This window comes from Heterodontus francisci, chromosome 4, assembly GCF_036365525.1.
Source record: "Heterodontus francisci isolate sHetFra1 chromosome 4, sHetFra1.hap1, whole genome shotgun sequence".
NCBI classification, from domain to species: domain Eukaryota; kingdom Metazoa; phylum Chordata; class Chondrichthyes; order Heterodontiformes; family Heterodontidae; genus Heterodontus; species Heterodontus francisci.
Genome location: NC_090374.1, coordinates 48403486 through 48427046, shown reverse-complemented (window position 1 = coordinate 48427046; position 23561 = coordinate 48403486). Strand labels below are relative to the sequence as shown.

Below are 23561 nucleotides of genomic sequence, written 5' to 3'. Positions count from 1 at the left end.
GTAAGACATGACCTTCCCTGCACAAAACCATGTTGCCTATCACTGATAAGCCCATTTTCTTCCAAATGGGAATAGATCCTATCCCTCAGTATCTTCTGGTCTATAATTACCTGGATTATCCCCGCTACCCTTCTTAAACAAGGGGACAACATTAGCAATTCTCCAGTTCTCCGGGACCTCACCCGTGTTTAAGGATGCTGCAAAGATATCTGTTAAGGCCCCAGCTATTTCCTCTCTCGCTTCCCTCAGTAACCTGGGATAGATCCCATCTGGACCTGGGGACTTGTCCACCTTAATGCCTTTTAGAATACCCTACACTTCCTCCCTCCTTATGCCGACTTGACCTAGAGTAATCAAACATCTGTCCCTAACCTCAACATCCGTCATGTTCCTCTCCTCGGTGAATACCGATGCAAAGTACTTGTTTAGAATCTCACCCATTTTCTCTGACTCCACGCATAATTTTCCTCCTTTGTCCTTGAGTGGGCCAATCCTTTCTCTAGTTACCCTCTTGCTCCTTATATATGAATAAAAGGCTTTGGGATTTTCCTTAACCCTGTTTGCTAAAGATATTTCATAACCCCTTTTAGCCCTCAATTCCTCGTTTCAGATTGGTCCTACATTCCCGATATTCTTCCAAAACTTCGTCTTTCTTCAGCCGCCTAGACCTTATGTATGCTTCCTTTTTCCTCTTAGCTAGTTTCACAATTTCACCTGTCATCCATGGTTCCCTAATCTTGCCATTTCTATCCCTCATTTTCACAGGAACATGTCTCTCCTGCACGCTAATCAACCTCTCTTTAAAAGCCTCCCACATATCAAATGTGGATTTATCTTCAAACAGCTGCTCCCAATCTACATTCCCCAGCTCCTGCCGACTTTTGGTATAGTTGGCCTTCCCCCAATTTAGCACTCTTCTTTTAGGACCACTCTCGTCTTTGTCCATGCGTATTCTAAAACTTACGGAATTGTGATCACTATTCCCAAAGTAGTCCCCTACTGAAACTTCAACAACCTGGCCGGGCTCATTCCCCAACACCAGGTCCAGTATGGCCCCTTCCCGAGTTGGACTATTTACATACTGCTCTAGAAAACCCTCCTGGATGCTCCTTACAAATTCTGCTCCATCTAGACCTCTAACACTAAGTGAATCCCAGTCAATGTTGGGAAAATTAAAATCTCCTATCACCACCACCCTGTTGCTCCTACATCTTTCCATAATCTGTTTACATATTTGTACCTCTACCTCACGCTCGCTGTTGGGAGGCCTGTAGTACAGCCCCAACATTGTTACCGCACCCTTCCTATTTCTGAGTTCTGCCCATATTGCCTCACTGCTCGGGTCCTCCATAGTGCCCTCCTTCAGCACAGCTGTGATATCCTCTTTGACCAGTAATGCAACTCCTCCACCCCTTTTACCTCCCTCTCTATCCCGCCTGAAGCATCGATATCCTGGGATATTTAGTTGCCAATCGTGCCCTTCCCTCAACCAAGTCTCAGTAATAGCAATAACATCATACTCCCAGGTACTAATCCAAGCCCCAAGTTCATCTGCCTTACGCACTACACTTCTTGCATTCAAACAAATGCACCTCAGACCACCAGTCCCTTTGCGTTCATCATCTGCTCCCTGCCTACTCTTCCCCTTAGTCACGCTGACTTCATTATCTAGTTCCTTACAGGCTTTAGTTACTACATCCTTACTGTCCATTGACCTCCTCATTTGGTTCCCATCCCCCTGCCACATTAGTTTAAACCCTCCCCAACAGCGTTAGCAAAAGCACCCCCAAGGACATTGGTTCCAGTCCGGCCCAGGTGTAGACCGTCCAATTTGTAATAGTCTCACCTCCCCCAGAACTGGTCCCAATGTCCCAAAAATCTGAACCCCTCCCTCCTGCACAATCTCTCAAGCCACGCATTCATCCTGACTATTCTTTCATTTCTACTCTGACTAGCACGTGGCACTGGTAGCAATTCTGAGATTACTACCTCTGAGGTCCTACTTTTTAACTTGGCTCCTAACTCCCTAAATTCTGCTTGTAGGACCTCATCCCATTTTTTACCTATATCATTGGAGCCGATGTGCACAACGACAACTGGCTGTTCACCCTCCCCCTTCAGAATGTTCTGCAGCCGATCTGAGACATCCCTGACCTGTGCACCTGGGAGGCAACATACCATTCGGGAGTCTCGTTTTCGACCACAGAACCGCCTATCTACTCCCCTTACAATCGAATCCCCTATGACTCCCCTATGTCTCAGGGAAATACTTGTCATTGAGTAACTGAAACTAGACAGTCACATCAGCAATTACTATTGTCTACAAAAGAGGAATGATCTAAGCTAATAAATGTAACAATGGGTGACTATTGGTCCAGATCAAAGAGGATACCCCTGCAAGATACAAAAAGAATAATATTGTGGATACCTTTGCAAGATGTTCGCTGGGACAGGAACTGCCTGTGTAAATTGAACTCAAGATGTGTAAACTTGCGGGGCAAGCAGGAAACCAGAGTTCGAGCTGCTGTGGACAAAAATTATTGGAATGACTGAGTCGGATGACTAGCACCTTGGGGCATAAAAGAGGGATTCTGTCAGTCAGATACGGATTTAGAAGACATGGAGAAGTGATCTAGCTTGTGAGGTGAAGTTACTGCCTAAACACTGTAATGTGTTAAGCTCTGCTGTGTGACACTAAAAGAGATGCATCACAACCAATTTGGGTCAGATCCGAATCTCCTGCAAGTCTAACACCCTTCACATTCCTGGTAATATTCTAGGGAAGCTAAGATGCACCTTTTCCATTGCTTTTATATTCTTCCTATAATGGAGTTCCAAAAATAGTATACAGCACTCCCAAAAGCAGTTTAAGATGTTGGACAAGTTCAACATTGCCATCACATCTTAGTATTCCACTTATCTAAATACAAAACTAAGCATGCTCTTGCTTTTTTTTTTATGGCTTTGCCTATCTACTTGTTTTGCCACTGTATCTGAATACCAAAGTCCCTCTTCTCCTATGCTTCATTTAAAATCATACCATTTAAGATGCATTTCCTTTCCCAACTCTTACTTGCAAAATGTATTACCTCACATGTTTTTAATATTGAACTGCATCTGCCACCTATCAGCCCATCCCATTAGCCTGTGATCTCCTGCAGTGCTTCACAATCTTCATAATTTGCCATACCGTTTTAGTATACTGCATCATTTCCTCAACTGAAGCAGATAAAAACGGTTAAAGTCTACCAAATCACACTGGTAAATAAAATGAATTGCTAGGAATTTGAAAATGGCTTCGAGCACAGATTTATGGAACAGTAAACTCCTCAGCCAAGCTAAATGAACTAGCAGCAATGTACTTAAGCAGGACAATCACACATTCTCCAGACCATATATCAGGATACAATAACTGTCTTATCAGAAGAGGCAGTAAGAAGATGACGACCTTCTGGCTTTAAACGATACTCCGATGGAAAGATAGCAATTGCTGTGATTGGTCTAGAATGGCCTCGAAGCACATGAAGTCTCTCTCCAGTCTGCAGAAAGAAGATGCAGTCTTATTTTTAAAAACAAAAAAAAATGAATTTATAAAACCACATCATATTATTTGCACAAGTTCATCAATATCTAATACAAAAAAGCTTTTAAGACTTCCTGAATGAAAAGGTAAAATTTTATAATTAGTTATGAAGTAGCAGCTTCCTCCAGCTCCTGTAGTAAACACAAAATGGCAATCAAATGCTTAATCTTTCCCCATTATCTAAAATTTCTGAAACCTGGAATCATCTTGGTTGCATACTCCTTAAGAGCAAATACATAGTTTCCAAGATTTCTTTTTAAATAAGATCTTAGCAAGCCAGTATTTACTGTCCATCGTGAGTTGCCCTAGGGGCATTAGAAGTCATAATGCAAGACTGGTTCCATTTCCTGGACAATTACTAAACCAGTTGGCTTTTAAACGACAATTTGCAGCTTTCAAATTCAATTTATCGACTAGCACCAGAAAATATTTTATAAAAATTCAATTTCCCAACTTATAGTGAGATTTTAACTCATGATCTCTGCATAACCACTAGGGTGCTGTACATAATTATGGAATTCTACAACCATAGAATAGTAGAGCACAAGAGGCGGCTGTTTGGCCCATCGAAACTACACCGGTTCTTTCGAAAGACAATCTAGTTATTTCCACTCTCCAACATTTTCCTCCATATTCTTGCAATTTTTTCCCCTTCAAATATTTATCCAATTCCCTTTTCAAAGCTACTACTGAATCCGTTTCAACCACCCTAACAGGTAGTGTAATCCAAATCCTAACCACGGTGTAAAAATGTTTTAACTCATACCGCCTCTGGTTGAAACCTTTCATGATTCCAAACACCTCTATTAAATCTCCTCTTGGCCTTCTCTGCTCGAAGGAGACCAACCTCAGCTTCTCCAGTCTATCCACATTAACTGCAATGTCTCATCCCTGGAACCATTCTACCAAGTCTTTTCCATAATCTGTCAAAGCCTTCACGCACAGAATTGGACACAATACTCCAGCTGGGGCCAAACCAGTGTTTTATACAAGTTTAGCTTCCTTCCTTTTGAACTCTGTGCCACTACTTATAAAACCTGCCCTGCCACCTTTGAAGATATATGCACCAACACCCCAGGTCTCTTTGTTCTTGCAATCCCCTTATAATTGTACCATTTATCTTGTATTGTCTCCCTTTACTTTTTCTAACAAAACGCATCACCTCATACTTTTCTGTGTTGAATTTCATCTGTCACACATCCGCCCATTCCACCAGTCTATGTCCTCTTGAAGTCTATTACTATCGTTCTCGCTGCTTACTACACTTCCAAATTTTTAAATTGTGCCCTGTACACTAAAGTACAAGTCATTAATGCATTTTAAAAAACAGCAGTTCTGAACCCTGGGGAACACCACTGTATAACTCCCTCAAGTCTGAAATTTAAAAAAAAATTCTTCCATGGGATGTGGGCATCACTGCCAAGGCCAGTATTTGTTGTCCGTCCCTAATTTCCCTGGAGGAGGTGGTGGTGAGCTGCCTTCTTGAGCTGCTGTAGTCCACGTGGTGTGAATACACTCAGTGCTGTTAGGGAGAAAGTTCCAGGTTTTTGACTAGTGACAGTGAAGAAACGGTAAAATAGTTCCAAGTCAGGATGGTGTGCGACTTGGAGGAGAAGTTGTAGGTGATGGTGTTCCCATGCGTCTGCTGCCCTTGTCCTTCCAGGTGGTAGATGTCACAGGTTTGGAAGGTGCTGTCGAAGGAAGCTTGGCGAGTTGCTGCAGTGCATCTTGTACATGGTACACACTGCTGCCACTGTGCAGCATCGGTGGTGGAGGAAGTGAATATTTAAGGTGGTGGATGGGGTGCTGATCAAGCAGGCTGCTTTGTCTTGGAGGACAGTGGCAAGCTTCTAGAGTGCTTTGAGCTGCAATCATTCAGGGAAGTGGAGAGTATTCCATCACACTCCTGACCTGTGCCTTGTAGATGGTGGACAGGCTTTGGGGAGTCAGGAGGTGAGTTACTCACCACTGAATTTCCAGCCTGTAACCTGCTCTTGCAGCCACTGTATTTAAATGGCTGGTCCAGTTGAATTTCTCGTCAATCGTAACCCCAAGGACGTTGGTGGTGGAGGAATTCAGCAATGGTATGTCTTTGAACGTTTAGAAGAGAGAGTAGATTCTCTATTGTTGGAGATGGCCATTGCCTGGCATTTGTGTGGCCCGAATGTTACTTGCCACTTATCAGCCCAAGCTTGAACGTTGTCCAGGTCTTGCTGCATGTGGACACGGACTGCTTCAGTATCTGAGGAGTCTCGAATGGTACTGAACATTTGCAATCAGCAAACGTTTCCACTTCTGACCTTACGATAGAGGGAAGGTCATTGAAAAAGCTAAAGTTGGTTGGGTCTAGGACACTGCCCTGAGGAACTCCTGTAGCGATATCCTGGGGCTGAATGATTGGCGTCTAACAACCATAACCATCTTCCTTTGTGCTAGCTATTACTCCAACGAGTAGAGAGTTTTCCCTCTATTCCCATTGACTTCAATTTTGCTAGGGATCCTTGGTGCCACACACAGTCAAATGCTGCCTTGATATCAAGGGCAGTCACTCTAACCTTTGGAATTCAGCTCTTTTGTCCATATATGGACCAAGGCTGCATTGAGGTCTGGAGCTGACTGGCCCTTGTAGAACCCAAACTGAGCATCGGTGAGCAGGTTATTGCTGAGTAAGTGCCACTTGATAGCACGATCGATGACACCTTCCATAACTTTGCTGAGGATTGAGAGTGGACTGATGGAGCGGAAATTGGCCAGATTGGATCTGTCCTGCTTTTTTGCCAGTGTTGTAGCTGTATGGAACAGCTATACTCATAACTCACCACAACTGTTTTCTATCTTTAGTGAAGTTTGTAGACATGCTGCAACTTCCCTTTTTAATCCTTCAATTTTGCTAACAAGCTTATTATGTGGTATTCTAACAAACACCTTTCATAAGTCCATATACACATCAAGTGCACTGTTCTGATCCATCCTCTCTGCTCTTTCAACAAAAAAACTCAAATCAGGTCAAATACAATTTGCTCTCAATAAATCCATGCTGGTACTCTTCTTTGTAAATGGATCATAAGTGCTCAATCGTACTAACTATATTTCACATCCTGAGACTAGTGAACATACTTGTCCAAGTGGCAGTTTAATCCAGAAGAAAACTTTGTTTCAAAAAGCTCCCCCACCACTAAATTTATATTGATTGGAGTAGTGCAATTACAGATAAATACAGATTATATATTTTATATATAAGAAATATATTAACACTTGATTTCATTCTATCCTGTTGCTAATACAATCCAGTAACTTTAATTAAAAAACTGCAGTTAAGCATGTGCTCATTGTTTTATAGTTTGGTCCACTCCAACTCCTAGGTCCCTTTCCTGATCAGCATCACTGTTCCATTTAACTCTCTTTTGCTTTCTTGCATCTATACTTATTCACATTGAATTGCAGCTGGCATGCATTAGCTCAACTACCTAAAAAATCTAAAATCCTTCAGAATTTGGTTGTATTGTTCTTCATTACTTGCTCCATTTTTTAGTATCTGCAAACTTGTACTCTTTGCCTATAATGCCTCTGCCAAAGTCTTTTACATGAAAACACCAAGTGTTCCAAGACCAACTCCTCCTGTACTCCAATCCTAACTCCTTTCTTGTTTAAAAGTAGGACGAATTTATATGGCTACTACTATCCAACTCCATTACTTTAATTCTGATCCCTCTCTCCTTTCTTTATCTATTAATTGGCAATGTTGAAACTTGTCAAAAGCACCTTAGAAAACCAAATATACAATAACTTGGGTATCACAGTGGCGTAGTGGTTAGCACCGCAGACTCACAGCTCCAGCGACCCGGGTTTGGTTCTGGGTACTGCCTGTGCGGAGTTTGCAAGTTCTCCCTGTGACGGCGTGCGTTTCCTCCGGGTGCTCCGGTTTCTTCCCACATGCCAAAAACTTTGCGGGTTGATAGGTAAATTGGCCATTTTAAAATTGCCCCTGGTGTAGGTAGGTGGTAGGAGAATTGAGGGAAGGTGGGATGTGAGAGGGAAAAATGGGATTAATGTAGGATTAGTATAAATGGATGGTTGATGGTCGGCGCAGACTCGGTGGGCCGAAGGACCTGTTTCGGTACTGTATGACTCTATGACAATAGTTACTTCAGATTAAAGTAATTAAATGTTTCTAAAACACAGATTTCCAAAAGTTGCAACAAGGTGTTATACTATATTAGAAAACCTTGATTTATATTTGAATTGCCTGGACTATCGTGTCTGAAACTGAGATGAATTCCCCAGGATATGTAAACATAGCACCCTTTTCCAAATTTGTGCTGACTAGTCTTGAACAAGATACGCTTTGTCAACTAGCTCTCAAACAATGGTTTCGAAGACTTTCCCTACAATAGGCATTTAACTTACTAATCTATTTGTTTCTGTGTGCGTCTCATCTTTTAAAAGAATTCAATAATGAAGTGTTATGAAAGTGCTTTTGTTTGTTAAAAATATTTTTTGAGGAATACATAGTCAAACTGAAGAAATGTTGGACTAGTTATTTTTCCAAGAGGGTCTTTTTTCAAGAGGGTCATCAAGAGGACACAAAGAACTGGTTTGGCAACACCATTTACTGGTCGTCACTTGATTCAAGTTAAAAATAGAACAGATTCCCTGGTAACTGGGGAAGATGTGTGCAGAGAAGTGACAGTCACGCACCCCTGGACAGGACAAGCTTGCTGAAGAAGTGTCACGGAGGAAGAGACCAGATTCTTGCTGAATGTTTAAAGAGTCAAGCCTGCAGAAGGAAAAAAGAAATCCCAAGGAAAGAGAGAAGACCACAACCCAGCTCAGCTTTCCAGCACCTCTCAAAGACCCCGAGAAGTCCACTGTGTCAACCCATCCAGTCTCCTATCTTTGAAGAAAAGCCTGCTAAATTAATTCTCAACGCCACCTGACAAGAACTGTTCTAAAAGATCCCAGTGATCCATTTACATGTACTCAGAAGCTAGACTGAATGCCAGTTTTGGAACACAACATATCTCACCTGCTGTTTTCTTCAGGAATGAGCAAGTATCCAGCCCAAGTGTTTTTTTTTTGTCTGTAACAAAGCTCTGAACAAAAATCCCTTTTACTTTTCCGGTTAACCATTGTATGTTTGTGTATCTGTGTGTGTGTGAATGTGAGGGGTTAAGGTAAAAAGGGAACTTTAAAAATTTCAAACTATATGTTTATGCTTTACTTCATTACTGATTAAGACTTATTTTATAATAAAGTGATAATTTTGTTTGCTTATTAAAGAAACCAGGTTAGTGTGTTCTATTCTAGGTAAAATAGAGTATATGATTGACCGTATCGGTAAGTGGATGAATTTAAAATACATGTTGTGACCTCTGGAAAAGTGGGACTAGAATAAACAGCGCACTCCTCCTGCCTCAGTCGTAACAGAAGTTATGACAGTCATTTTCAATTATTCAGAATTTTTCTTGAATAAAAAAGGTGCCTAATTTCAGTCCCCCTCTAAGATTTTTAGGTGCAAGTAGTCTGGATGAGGTACTTGGTCTATTTTAATAACTGTTTTCTGGTACTCTTCTTTGTAAATGGATTATAAGTGCTCATTCGTACTGACTGTATTTCACATCCTCAGACTAGTGATCAATATTTTTCTTTTAAAAAGTCAAAAATCACAAGGAGCTTTTCAACATAAGCAATACATTTTCTGGGAAAAAAATTTATTTTAAAAAAGTACAGCATTTTTGTAACAATGAAATCATGTTGCCTCTCATCCATCATGAAATAAAACAAAAAATAGAATGGCTCTTCTGGTTTAAGGTTTTTGCATCTGAAGGCCTTTAAATGTTAAGTTCAAATTACAGCAACCTTCATAATTGCAGATTGTAACACACGTGTAGCAACTTGAATTAAGCAAAAGAAGTATAATGATCTTAAATATATTTAATTACAGGAGTCAGTTAACAGAAAAATAAAATTGGAGACTAGAAAAAGCTCAATCTGTAATTGTTTATCCTGAGATGAAGCAAATCTACATGGGTTACCCAATACGACAAGTAATGGGAAAATGCACCACCTTCTGGATGCCTGCCTTACTGTGAGCTGCACTCTCCAATGTTAGGCATGTGAGAAAATCTTATAAATTTGCAGTTACAGTATAGTTCACAAAATTAAAATTTCATCAAACAAAGCTTGTAAATAAATTTAACAAGGCTTGTATTAAGGTTTAAACTTGGAAGTATAAAAACTCAATTATCCCTTCCTACTTGTAAGAAGTTTAAAAATGCCGTACCCACTTTTTTTAAAACAATGTTCTCCCCTCCCATTCTGAAAGCAAAGGCACTTTACCAGATTAGTGTCCCTAAGACCCAGTCATCCACCAATATCTTGCCCAAGTGGTCATTATTCATGAGTAAGCCTTGCCAATCTGTGTCAACATATCAACAGCCCACAAGTGGAATTACAACCAAATCCATTCTCAATCAATATTCACATACAGCAGCGGTTGCCGGACAGCAATCAGGAACGATAGCTAATTTTCCTCTCCTTTTCCAGGGGCAATGATGATGATCGCAACACCTCTAATGGAAACTTTGGCTGCGATCAGCTAACTTAGCACAGATTGAATCAAGCTGAAGATCAGCCAAGTTCCACTCCAGAATTAAGAAGATGCCTTAAGACAGTTTTAACAATATTAGTTCAAGTACTAACCTGAACATTCCACACAAACACGACACCATCATCCCCTGCTGAGGCAAACCTGCAAATATATGGTGAACATACAATTTATTCTCTTCAAATTAACGATAAAAATTCATATAGACTACAAAAATTATGAAAGCTGTTAATCAGGTGATTCACAAAAATATTTCAGAAAAAAAAGTTTGAGGTAAAGAAATCTTCAAAAAAAAAGTAATTTGTGCTAGGTGGCATACTGGATAGAACAACAACAAAGAACTGTACAGCACAGGAACAGGCCATTTGGCCCTCCAAGCCTGCGCCGATCTTGATGCCTGCCTAAATCAACACATTCTGCACCTCCGGGGCCCATATCCCTCTATTCCCTTCCTATTCATGTATTTGTCAAGATGTCTCTTAAACGTTGCTATCGTATCTGCTTCCACCACCTCCCCTGGCAGCAAGTTCCAGGCACTCACCACCCTCTGTAAAAATCTTGCCTCGCACATCCCCTCTAAACTTTGCCCCTCTCACCTTAAACCTATGTCCCCTAGTAACTGACTCTTCCACCCTAGGAAAAAGCTTCTGACTATCCACTCTGTCCATGCCACTCATAACTTTGTAAACCTCTATCTTGTCGCCCCTCCACCTCCGTCGTTCCAGTGAAAACAATCCGAGTTTTTCCAACCTCTCCTCATAGCCAATACCCTCCAGACCAGGCAACATCCTGGTAAACCTCTTCTGTACCCTCTCCAAAGCCTCCACATCCTTCAGGTAGTGTGGCGACCAGAATTGCACGCAATATTCTAAGTGTGGCCTAACTAAGGTTCTGTACAGCTACAACATGACTTGCCAATTTTTATACTCTATGCCCCGACCGATGAAGGCAAGCATGCCGTATGCCTTCTTGACTACCTTATCCACCTGCGTTGCCACTTTCAGTGACCTGTGGACCTGTACGCCCAGATCTTTCTGCCTGTCAATACTCCTAAGGGTTCTGCCATTTACTGTATACCTCCCACCTGCATTAGACCTTCCAAAATGCATTACCTCACATTTGTCCGGATTAAACTCCATCTGCCATTTCTCCGCCCAAGTCTCCAACCAATCTATATCCTGCTGTATCCTCTGACAATCCTCTTCATTATCCGCAACTCCACCAACCTTTGTGTCGTCCGCAAACTTACTAATCAGACCAGCTACATTTTCCTCCAAATCATTTATATATACTACAAACAGCAAAGGTCCCAGCACTGATCCCTGTGGAACACCACTAGTCACATCCCTCCATTCAGAAAAACACCTATCCACTGATACCCTCTGTCTTCTATGACCGAGCCAGTTCTGTATCCATCTTGCCAGCTCACCTCTGATCTCGTGTGACTTCACCTTTTGTACCAGTCTGCCATGCGGGACCTTGTCAAAGGCTTTACTAAAGTCCATATAGATAACATCCACTGCCCTTCCTTCATCAATCATCTTCGTCACTTCCTTCAAATTAGTAAGACACGACCTCCCCTTCACAAAACCATGCTGTCTCTCGCTAATAAGTTCGTTTGTTTCCAAATGGGAGTAAATCCTGTCCCGAATAATCCTCTCTAATACAACACAACTTCTTCTCCTTCGTTATCTCCTTTGTTATCTCTTGCCCAACCCCCACCTCACTTGTTTATAATCTGTGACTTTTCTAATATTTGTCAGTTCCGAAGAAGGGTCACTGACCCGAAACGTTAACTCTGCTTCTCTTTCCACAGATGCTGCCAGACCTGCTGAGTGAATCCAGCATTTCTTGTTTTTGTTTCAGATTTCCAGCATCCGCAGTATTTTGCTTTTAATCCTCTCTAATAGTTTCCCTACCACTGACGCAAGGCTCACCGGCCTATAATTTCCTGGATTATCCTTGCCACCCTTCTTAAACAAAGGAACAACATTGGCTATTCTCCAGTCCTCTGGGACCTCACCTGTAGCCAATGAGGATGCAAAGATTTCTGTCAAGGCCCCAGCAATGTCCTCCCTTGCCTCCCTCAGTATTCTAGGGTAGATCCCTTCAGGCCCTGGGGACTTAACTACCTTAATGCTTTGCAAGACACCCAACACCTCCTCCTTTTTGATAATGAGATGACTGAGACTATCTGCACTCCCTTCCCGAGGCTCATCATCCACCAAGTCCTTCTCTTTGGTGAATACTGATGCAAAGTACTCATTTAGCACCTCGCCCATTTCCTCTGGCTCCACACATAGATTCCCATCTCGGTCCTTGAGTGGATAGGGAACTTTAACTGGTTGCAGGATTCAGGTGAGCAGGTGAAGTGAATGCCAAGCGCTTCCCTACTCAGTCCAGAGTTAAAACTGCAGCTGGGACTCAATATCATCGGATCCTGATCTGCACATTTTAAGGGTCCTGCTGTCATTGAAATCAGGATCGGCGTGAAGCAGATGGGAAATTGACAGTAAGTCATCTGGAGCATTTTTAACAGCCGACCTGTTACAAATCAGATAGCTAGTAGAAAAGGTTAGTACTAGAGCCTAGTCGTTAAATGCTTACAACTTTTTATTTAGAGACGTTACACGTTACCAAAGATCTACCTGCAAATCCCAATTCAGTTTCAGTCTGCTACTATAGGAGTATAAGTGAATCCCCAGTTAATGCCCTCCACTTGAATCCAATTAAACATCCACCTGTACAATTAGCACCACACACTCGGTGGCTCCCAAACAGGTTGGGTTACAATTTAGGTTTTAACAAGTAATATTTTGGATTATACGGTGAAATATTTGCCAAATGGTTTTGAGCAACCTCAAACTTTTTTTTTTAAATGTAAAGTGCTCAATTGCATATGATTAGAATTAGATTTCTTATAAAATATGTTAAAGAAAATAAAAGTCGAGCCTCAGTTGGGAATTGGCATTGGCAATATCCAAATCTGTTCAGGCTCAACAAATACTTCACTGGCTATGTCCATTATTCTCATCATCTTAAACATACCTGGCACATACAGGCACAAATAACCATCTGTACTAGTGTACGTAAATGTTCAGAATTACATTTTGAACCTACGTGAATGGGTTTGCAAAGACTGGAGACTTAGAAACATATTGCCAAGGCATGACTGTCAGCAGACTTCTGTTCAAGCTTAGTTTTGCTCACTGGCCTTTCACCTTCATTGTTCCTGACTTCATGTCCACAAGCAGATACAGGAAGAAGAAAACAGCAGCTGTCACGGAGGCTGCGACCAGATCAATTTACCATCCGCTGAAGCAATCTGAGAAAATGGTCCACCTGCTGATTGTAGCTAAGGCCTAAAAGGACAACAGAAGCCATCTACAAAATACTCTATAAATGAGGGGATCACAGAGGAACTCCAAGCATGAAACCCTGTTCACTGCAAGCTGCAGTAAAGGAGCATGTCCATGGAGAAAATTAATTTAATGATCCACACAAAGCTTCAATATTTGTGGCATAAAAACAATGTAATATGCTAGCCGTGTAACTGTGGCCACGCCTGTTTTCATAATATTTCAAAAACTCAATATTTTAAAAATAAAAAGTCTTAAGCCAATTCTTTCCTCAAAAAGAATGCAATCATATAAAATGTAACACTAATTCTTTAACTACATAACTAAACCAATTGACATACCTTAAATTGAACAGCTGCACCACATACCGATCTTTCGAATCTACATTACAATTTAGCCTGGTCATGCTCATGCAAGGAACAGTTATGAACTAAAATCAACTAAACTCCAAAAAAATGGACACACTTTTACACCATACAAAATGGAGTAAGAGGTCAGGTGAATCTCTCCTGTACTGCAAATATACATAGTGACTGATGGAGACTAAACCCATCATCACATTTGGACTAGTCCTAGGGGAGGCACATTAAAATGCTAAACAGCCTATTCAATGCTAAATGGCTCCTATCTTCAAGAATTGGGTTGATAAAGGCATTCGCAGACAGGGAGATTCTGGTTCAGAGCCAAGACAATAGGTGGGACATAATACCACTTTATCAAGATAAGTCACATTCAAACCCCATTGTGTAACAGTGGCCACACGTTCAAAGACATTATATGAACACACCAGCGGACAGCATTTATGTTCACCTGACGAGGTTTTTTTCTTAAAGAGCTCTCTAAAAGATAGATAGAAAGCCAGCTAGCCAACCAGGAAGCTGAGAAATCCATTCCAGCCAAGATGAAGACCCTGCTTGTAACATTATTATTAATAATTACTAATTAGAATAGTGCTGTTTGGACAGAGAGTAAGGCTGAGAGTTGTGTGTGAGGGACTTCACTGATTAGGGGAAGGAGGTGCTCTTTGGTCTCTTTCTTTTCTGCCTTTTCAGTTTCCACGGTACAGGGGAAGAAGCTGATTGGCAAGTTATTCTACTTATTGCATTCACAATAATTAGTTTGTAAAGCTAAGGTATGGCAGGGCAGCTTGGCCTAGTGGAATGTGCCACCTGTAGTATGTGAGAAGTTGTGGACGCACCACGTGTTCTTCACAAACATCTGCAGGAAGCATCACCGGCTGCAAAAGCTTGAGCTCCGGGTTTTGGAACTCAAGTGGCGGTTGAAGTCACTGTGGTGCATCCGCAAGGCACAGAACTACGTGGATAGCATGTGTCAGGAGCTAAATCACCCCGGAGCTTAAGAGAGCACAGGCAGAAAGGGAATCCCTAAACTCAGCCTGCAGGACCTCATCCCTCTTTCCTCCTATATCATTGGTTCCAATGTGAACCACGTCCTCTGGCTGTGCACCCTTGCCCTCCAGAATGCCCTGTAGCCGCTCGGCGATATCCAATCCTGTTGCACCAGGGAGGCAACATAACATCTTGAATCACATCTACAACCATAGAAATACCTATCTGTTCCCCTAACTATAGAATCCTATAGAATCTATAGTCTGGTGGCTGTCAGACAGACAAGAAGGTCAAGGCAGGTAGTGCAGGAGTCTCCGGAGAGCATCCTAATTTCTAACCGGTATTCAACTCTGAGTATCAATGGGACAGAGGGTACCTCTGGAGAGTGCAGCAAGGGTGGTTCAGCTGTGCAGGGAGAGGAGAAACGAGTAGGGAGCAATAGTGGTAGGGGAACAGATAGGCATTTCTGTGGTCGCAGATGTGATTCCAAGATTGGATATCGCCAAGCAGCTACAGGGCATTCTGGAGGGCGAGGGTGCACAGCCAGAGGTCGTGGTCCACATTGGTAGCAACGATGTAGGAAGAAAGAGGAAGTCCTGCAGGCTGAGTTTAGGGAGTTAGGAAAGAAAGAGATTAGCATGCAGAACCTCAAAGGGTAGTAATCTCTGGATTACTCCCAAGGCCACGTGCTAGTGAGTATAGAAATAGGAGAATACACCAGATGAATGTGCGAATCGAGAGATGGCGTAGAAGGGAGGGCTTCAGATTTCTGGGGCATTGGGACCGGTTCTGGGGAAGGTGGGACCTATACAAGCCAGACAGTCTATACTTGAACAGGACTGGGACAAACATCCTTGCAGGAAGGTTTGCTAGTGCTGTTGGGGTTGGTTTAAACTAGTTTGGCAGGGGGATGGGAACTTGAGGGCAGTTTCAGGACAATTTCAGGGCAGGGGACGGGAGGCAAAAAATTAGCAAGTGACTCTGACAAACAGAAGAAGCTAAGGTTAAAAAGTGTGCAGCACAGGAATTTGGCAGTGTTAAAAGGTATTTATTTACATGCAAGTAGTAAATAAAGCCGATGAGCTGAGGGCACAGATAGACACATGGCAACACGAAATAAAAACAAGAAATGCTGGAACCACTCAGCAGGTCTGGCAGCATCTGTGAAAAGAGAAGCAGAGTTAACGTTTCGGGTCACTGACCCGAAACGTTAACTCTGCTTCTCTTTTCACAGATGCTGCCAGACCTGCTGAGTGGTTCCAGCATTTCTTGTTTTTATTTCGGATTTCCAGCATCTGCAGTATTTTGCTTTTATATACATGGCAACACGATATCATTGCTATAATGGAAACTTGGCTTAAAGAGGGAAGAGAATGGCAGCTCAACATCCCTGGATATAGTTTTCAGATGGGATAGAGAGGGGGATAAAAAAGGAGGGGATGTAGCATTATTAGTTAAGGAACCAATAACAGCTGTGAGGAGGTAGGATATGCTAAATGAATCATCAAATGAGGCCATATGGGTGGAGATCAGAAATAAAAAAGGGGCAGCCACATTACTAGGAGTGTATTATAGACCCCCAAATAGTGAGAGGGAGATAGAAGAACAAACATGTAAGCAAATATCTGAGTGCAAAAACTATAGGGCAATAATAGTTGGGGATTTCAACTACCCTAATATCAACTGGGATACAAATAGTGTGAAGGGTACAGAGGGCATTCAAAAGAACTTCAGCCAGCATGCAACAAGCCCAACGATAGGGGCGCAATTCTAGATTTAGTCTTCAGTAATGAAGCTGGGCAAGTGGATGAAGTAGCAGTGAGTCAGTGGGCAGAAAAGCTGCAAATGGAATTCAAGCCAGAGAAGTGTGACATAATGCATTTGGGGAGGACAAACAAAGTGAGGAAATACACAATAAACGGGAGGATATTGAGAAGGGTAGAAGAATTAAGAGACCTTGGAAAGCATGTCCACAGGTCCCTGAAGGTGGCAGGACAGGTAAATAAGTGGTGAAGAAGACATATGGAATGCTTTCCTTTATTGACTCAGGTGTAGAATACAAAAGCAGGGATGTAATGCTGGAACTGTATAAAATGCTGGTTAGGCCACAGCTGGAGTACTGTATACAGTTCTGGTCACCACATTACGGCACAGTGGCGCTGTGATAAGCACCATAGCCTCACAGCTCCAGCGACCCGGGCTCAGTTCTGGATACTGCCTGTGCGGAGTTTCAAAGTTCTCCCTGTGACCGCGTGGGTTTCCGTCAGGTGCTCCGGTTTCCTCCCACAGCCAAAGACTTTCAGGTTGATAGGTAAATTGGCCATTGTAAATTGCCCCTAGTGTAGGCAGGTGGTAAGAGAAAGGTGGGGATGTGGTAGGGAATATGGGATTAATGTAGGATTAGTATAAATGGGTAGTTGTTGGTTGGCACAGACTCGGTGGGCCGAAGGGCCTGTTTCAGTGCTGTATCTCTCTCTAAATAAAATAAAAATTACAGGAAGGACATAATTGCTCCAGACAGAGTACAGCGGAGATTTACAAGAATGTTGCCAGGGCTTGAAAGTTGCAGCTATGAGGAAAGATTGGATAGGCTAGGGTTGTTTTCCTTAGAACAGAGACAACCTAGGGATGACTTAATTGAGGTGTACAAAATTATGAGCGGCCTAGATAGAGCAGACAGGAAGGACCTGTTTCCCATAGCAGAGAGGTCAATTACCAGGGGGCACAGATTTAAGGTGATTGGCAGAAGGATTAGAGGGGACATGAGGAAAAACTTTTCACCGAGAGGGTGGTGGGGATGTCTGGAATTCACTGCCAGGAATAGTGGTGGAGGCAGAAATCCTCAACTCATTTAAAAGGTACCTGGACATGCACCTGAAGTGCTGTAACCTGCAAGGTTACGGCCCAGATGTTGGAAGGTGGGATTAGATTGGGCGGCTAGATTTTTCAGTCAGCGCAGACGTGATGGGCTGAATGGCCTCCTTCTGTGCCGTAATTTTCCTATGGTTCCAACATTGTTAAACCAGAAAGGCAGAGACTGCAGGACTCTCACCACCGACTTTGACTGTATCTTAACCGTAGGAGTCTACAATACCTCAGTGAAACAAGAAAGGGACCACCAGACCTGAAGCACTGTTAAAAAATTTCTCCTGGATAACCAAGGTGGTTTCAAAGTGAATTCTTTTTACAACAATCAGACTTAAATGCATGCTATTTTCTAATTATCTCTATCTCGTGTGTGTGTGCACATGTGTGTGAGTGGGTGAGGTTGTGAATTTTTTAAGGGTATTGTTTAATAAATAATTTATCTTTCTTTTAATCCTATGAGAAAAGCTGTCATTTGTCGGTTTATTTGACCACAAAACATTCAGGAACTAAAACAATATTTTTATAAAAAACACGGTCAACAGTCAGTTGAGAGATGAAAAGTGGAAGTCATCTGCACCATCTCCCCCCACCCCCCAGTCCGTAACAGTCTTCACCAAAAGATTCTCTCTATAGGAAATGGTAGCTATATTGTGTGTTGATTTTACACATATTTATTGCATAACTTAATTGATACTATCGGTTTACACATATTTACTTTGATAACAATCACCAATTTAAGGACGAAGAGGCACACGATTACAAAAATCACTATGATCCATACAGATGAGAAAGGCCATTTTGGTCTAGCTAGTTCACCTTTCCATAAAGGACCTATACAATTACCCTCCTCTTATTCCCACCAACCCCCCCATTAGCATGGCTACAAAAAAAAAATCTATTTCTATGTTGTAGTCTACTCCTCACAAGTCCACAGCAGTTTCAATTCAGAAATCCATAGTATAAAACTGGTGCCAGTTTGACATCATAAACAGCAATATTCCAGTGCAAGAACTAGAAACTTCAGATAGGCAACAATTGGGAATGATTTTTTTTTTAAATCAGACAGCCAGCTTGACCGAGTTAGACCAAAATAAAAATATGGTATTACATTCTGTCTACCATACTATAACGGACTCCAATGCTTTCTGTGGTTGCAAATGGAAAGTATACTATCGTCTAGCACTGGCATTCCTCAAACAAGAAGATTGGCTGACGGGATGAACCTTAATAGTCTAATATATCATTTTACTAGTCTAATTAACTAAGTAATATTTGTAATTTTTCACACCTTCACAACTTTTGTCACTTGCTATAAAATCATAAGTAAAACCAATAAATTTTCTCTTCCTCCACCACCCGACTTCCCCCAGCATTGGCCATAACTATGTTTAGATAATATTAAGCATATTCTGGGTTCTAAAATCTGAAAATAACATTTCTAGATATCATGTTTCCGTTAAACAAGGATCTCAATAGTTGTAAATGCAATGCTTTCCACCCTCCTTCCTCTACTACATGCAGTTTATCCATATTTAGATTAGAAATGCTGGGCTTCCTCAAAACCAATTGGAAAGATTCCATTAAATCAAAGTCTGAAAACTTCGTTACAATTCCAATTAAACTTTTTCTTAAAACAAAATCTAACCTGAGATCATCAATCCATGCCATGAAGCGAACAATATCACTGTGGCCTTTCAGTACCTGTAGTTCTGTATAGGGATTCTGTGGTTGTTCATCTCCTAAGCATAGAACCAGTGACTTCTAAAAACAGAGGCAAAATGATTAGTACCAAAACTTACAAAAAGAGGCAAAGGATGCTTGCAATATCATTCCATAACTGCTGAGCATTGCGTAGCAACTGAACTGAACTTTGAAACTTCAAAGTGCAAACATTATTCACTTCTGAGAAAGATGAAAAAGATAACAAGATCAAGTAATGGGATCGTGTAATAATGACATTGTCATGCTGAGTCACTTGGAAGAACAAGAACAGTCATATTCCCCATAGAAGTGCAGAAAATGTAAATTTAAAGTACCTCGATGAAGAAAAGAAAATTTCAACGAGGAAAGTAGTCAAACCAGTTTTTTTAATTGGTTCCATCCACAATCTTTGGCCTCCTTATCTCGAGAGACAATGGGTAAGCACCTGGAGGTGGTCAGTGGTGTGTGGAGCAGCGCCTGGAGTGGCTATAAAGGCCAATTCTAGAGTGACAGGCTCTTCCACAGGTGCTGCAGAAAAATTTGTTTGTTGGGGCTGTTACACAGTTGGCTCTCTCCTTGCATTTCTGTCTTTTTTCCTGCCAACTGCTAAGTCTCTTCGACTCGCCACACTTTAGCCCTGCCTTTATGGCTGCCCGCCAGAATCCACAATACATTTAACAATTCAAAGGTAAAACTAGAATGCAGATTTGCTGTAAATATTTCTGGAAATTTGATACAATATGTAATATGTTCTCTATTTGGTAAATGCACAAAGCCAAGTATACAACAAAATGATCTACCATAAAAATAAAAGGTTTATACACCACCTCCACTGGCTCTTGCACGTCTCTTCCTCCCAGCAACCACCTCAACATCTCTCAGCACTGAAACGAGAGGGGTGCAAAGTATATTAAAGCGGTCAAGAACTGGTGGCAATAATCATCCATAACTTTCAACGAGTCCAAAATATGTTAATGCCCAGGTTAGAAGAGAAAGATCTCAATTGTCACCAGCCATAAACTTGAGGTAATCTGCAAATTTTAAAAAATCGGAATGAAGTTCAGTAGCTAATTTCTGAATTACCCTGTTTCACATCAGTTTGTGGCCAAAAAGGCATAAATTCCTAACTCAATCCAATGCATGTTTATTGCATGAAAGACCACAAAGTCAAAAAGGTTTTGCTAGAAAGATATTGTTGCAGGGACAAGGTGGTGTGGAAATGTCTCAACTTTCATTCAGTGCAATGAGGCACCCTAGGGCTCACTATTTGAATGTATGCTCCAGCATTGATGCTATGTACATTGTGTCAAAAAAGTGCTATCGTGGCCATATGATTTTTCATTCATTAAATTTAATGGTCAGAAAATTGTGGATATAGAACTCATGCTCTCAGTAGGCAAGGTTCTGCACAAGAAGCACTCATGCCTTGGGCAGGGTGGTGGCGTAGAAATAGGGAAATCGTCACTTTACCTCCAATATCTATCTGCCACCTGCTGCAAATGGCACAGAAATTTACTGCCACTGCCAGGCTCAAACTTGTGTCTAAACTTCCTGTTAAATAAAAAGCATGGCACCAATGGTAGTTCACTTTTATACAATGAATTATAATAATTTCTATTTAAAAAATTAGACAATCTGTCCAACATGTTCCTTCAGAACTCTTTTGTGTAACATTAAATCTACAGCTAGATGTTAATAAAGAACAGCAGTCAGTATGCATTAGAGTGAGATTATCTCCTGCAGAAAATCTAGAACCAGGCCAGAGAAATACTGAATTGGAATTAAGAGAGCCAATTGTATTCTAGTACTAGTCCAAAAAACCACGAACTACAGAACCACATAGCAATCTGCATTAATGTAGTATCTTTAACATAGTAAAACATCTCAAGACCCTTTACAGGAGTGTTCGCAGACAAAATCAGACATAAGGATAGGACAGGTGACCAAAAGCTTGGTCAGAGGTAGGTTTGAAGGAGCATCCTAAAGGAGAGAGTTGGAGAGGTGGTGAGTTTTAGAGAAGGAATTTCAGTGCTGGGCCTAAACAACTGAAGATCCAGCACCAATGGTGGGGAAAAGGAAATCAGGGATGCAAAGGCACCCAGAACTGGAGGAACACAGAGTTTTTGGAAGGATGTCGAGTTGGAGGAGTGTACAGAGACAAGGTGGGACGAGGCCATGGATGAATGTGAACATTAAAATGAGAACTTTAAATTGAGGTGTAGCTAAATCAACGAGCACAGGAGCAATGGGTGAATGGGATTTGGTGCAAGTTAGGATATGGCAGCAGAGTTTTGGATGAGCACAAGTTTAGAGGGTAGAAGGTTGGAAGTCAGCCAGGACAGCATTGGAATAGACGAATCTGGAGGTAATAAAGCCATGGATGAGGGTTTCAGCAGCAAACGGGATGAAGCTGGGGTTTGACAGACCAGAGGGGGAAATAGCGGGCTTGATGTACAGGATATGGGGTTTATGAGATTTATAAGATATATATTATATGGAAAGATTCAAATGGAATCTTTAGAGTGAGACAAAGTAGCTTTCTGCGTTGGGACAACCACACATGAATACAATCTCACTACTAGTAGTTTCGTTGGCAGTGCCTACAGAAAGTCAAGAAAAAGCAAATTACCCTCAGTGCAGTGATGCTCTAAGTAAAGGAGATTGAGAGTGCCATTTAGTGGTAGAATGGGACAGCTGCAGTCTTGACAGTCTGGTAGGTAGCTTTATAACAGGGAAACTTTATTGCGATGCTACCTACAGGCATGACAGACTTCTTTGGCCTTCTTGTCTCGAGAGTCAATGGGTATACGCCTGGAGGTGGTCAGTGGATTGTGAAGCAGCACCTGAAGTGGCAATAAAGGCCAATTCTAGAGTGACAGACTCTTTCCACAGGTGCTGCAGATAAAATTAGTTGTCGGGGCTGTTACACAGTTGGCTCTCCCTGTCTTTTTTCCTGCTAACTGCTAAGTCTCTTCGACTTGCCACACTTTATGACTGCCCACCAGCTCTGGCGATCACTGGCAACTGACTCCCTTGACTTGTGATCAACGTCACAGGACGTCATGTCGCGTTTGCAGACATCTTTAAAGCGGAGACGTGGACGGCCGGTGGGTCTGATACCAGTGGCGAGCTCGCTGTACAATGTGCCCTTGGGGATCCTGCCATCTTCCATGCGGCTCACATGGCCAAGCCATCTCCAGCGCCGCTGGCTCAGGAGGGTGTATATGCAGGAGATGTTGCCCGCCTCGAGGACTTGTGTTGCAGATACGGTCCTGCCACCTGATGCCAAGGATTCTCCGGAGGCAGCGGAGATGGAAAGAATTGAGACGTCGCTCTTGGCTGACATACGTTGTCCAGGCCTCGCTGCTGTAGAGCAAGGTACTGAGGACACAGGCTTGATACACTCGGACCTTTGTGTTGTGTCAGTGCGCCATTTTCCCACATCTCTTGGCCAGTCTGGACACAGCAGTGGAAGCCTTTCCCATGCGCTTGTTGATTTCTGCAGAGAGACAGGTTACTGGTGATAGTTGAGCCTAGGTAGGTGAACTCTTGAACCACTTCCAGAGCGTGGTCGCTGATATTGATGGATGGAGCATTTCTGACGTCCTGTCCCATGATGTTCGTTTTCTTGAGGCTGATGGTTAGGCCAAATTTGTTGCAGGCAGCCGCAAACCTGTCGATGAGACTCTGCAGACACTCTTCAGTGTACGATGTTAATGCAGCATTGTCAGCAAAGAGGAGTTCCCTGATGAGGACTTTCCGTACTTTGGACTTCGTTCTTAGACGGGCAAGGTTGAACAACCTGCCACCTGATCTTGTGTGGAGGAAAATTCCTTCTTCTGAAGACTTGAACACATGTGAGAGCAGCAGGGAGAAGAAGATCCCAAACAGTGTAGGTGCGAGAACACAGCCCTGTTTCATGCCACTCAGGATAGGGAAGGGGTCTGATGAGGCACCGCTATGCTGAATTGTGCCTTTCATATTGTCATGGAATGAGGTGATGATACTTAGTAGCTTTGGTGGACACCCAATTTTTTCTAGTAGTCTGAAGAGACCACGTCTGCTGATGAGGTCAAAGGCTTTGGTGAGATCAA

The 23561-nt window shown here is 42.2% G+C and overlaps 1 protein-coding gene across 6 annotated transcripts in view; it reads right to left on the bottom strand.

Annotated features, from left to right (window-relative positions):
• Window positions 1-23561, bottom strand: part of wdr41 (WD repeat domain 41) — a 95413-nt gene that overhangs the window by 55734 nt on the left and 16118 nt on the right. For 3 of the 6 annotated variants that reach the window (XM_068029479.1, XM_068029483.1, XM_068029480.1), the window contains exons 2-5: window positions 20295-20351; window positions 19412-19527; window positions 10286-10334; window positions 3408-3539 (exon numbers count right to left, since the gene is read on the bottom strand). In XM_068029479.1, coding sequence (XP_067885580.1) covers window positions 3408-3539; window positions 10286-10334; window positions 19412-19527; window positions 20295-20342 — 345 coding nt within the window. In that variant the 5' untranslated portion in view covers window positions 20343-20351. Of the gene's footprint in view, window positions 1-3407; window positions 3540-10285; window positions 10335-13310; window positions 13385-19411; window positions 19528-20294; window positions 20352-22096; window positions 22465-23561 lie in introns of those variants that run through there. The other 3 variants (XM_068029482.1, XM_068029485.1, XM_068029484.1) reach the window with 3 other exon arrangements.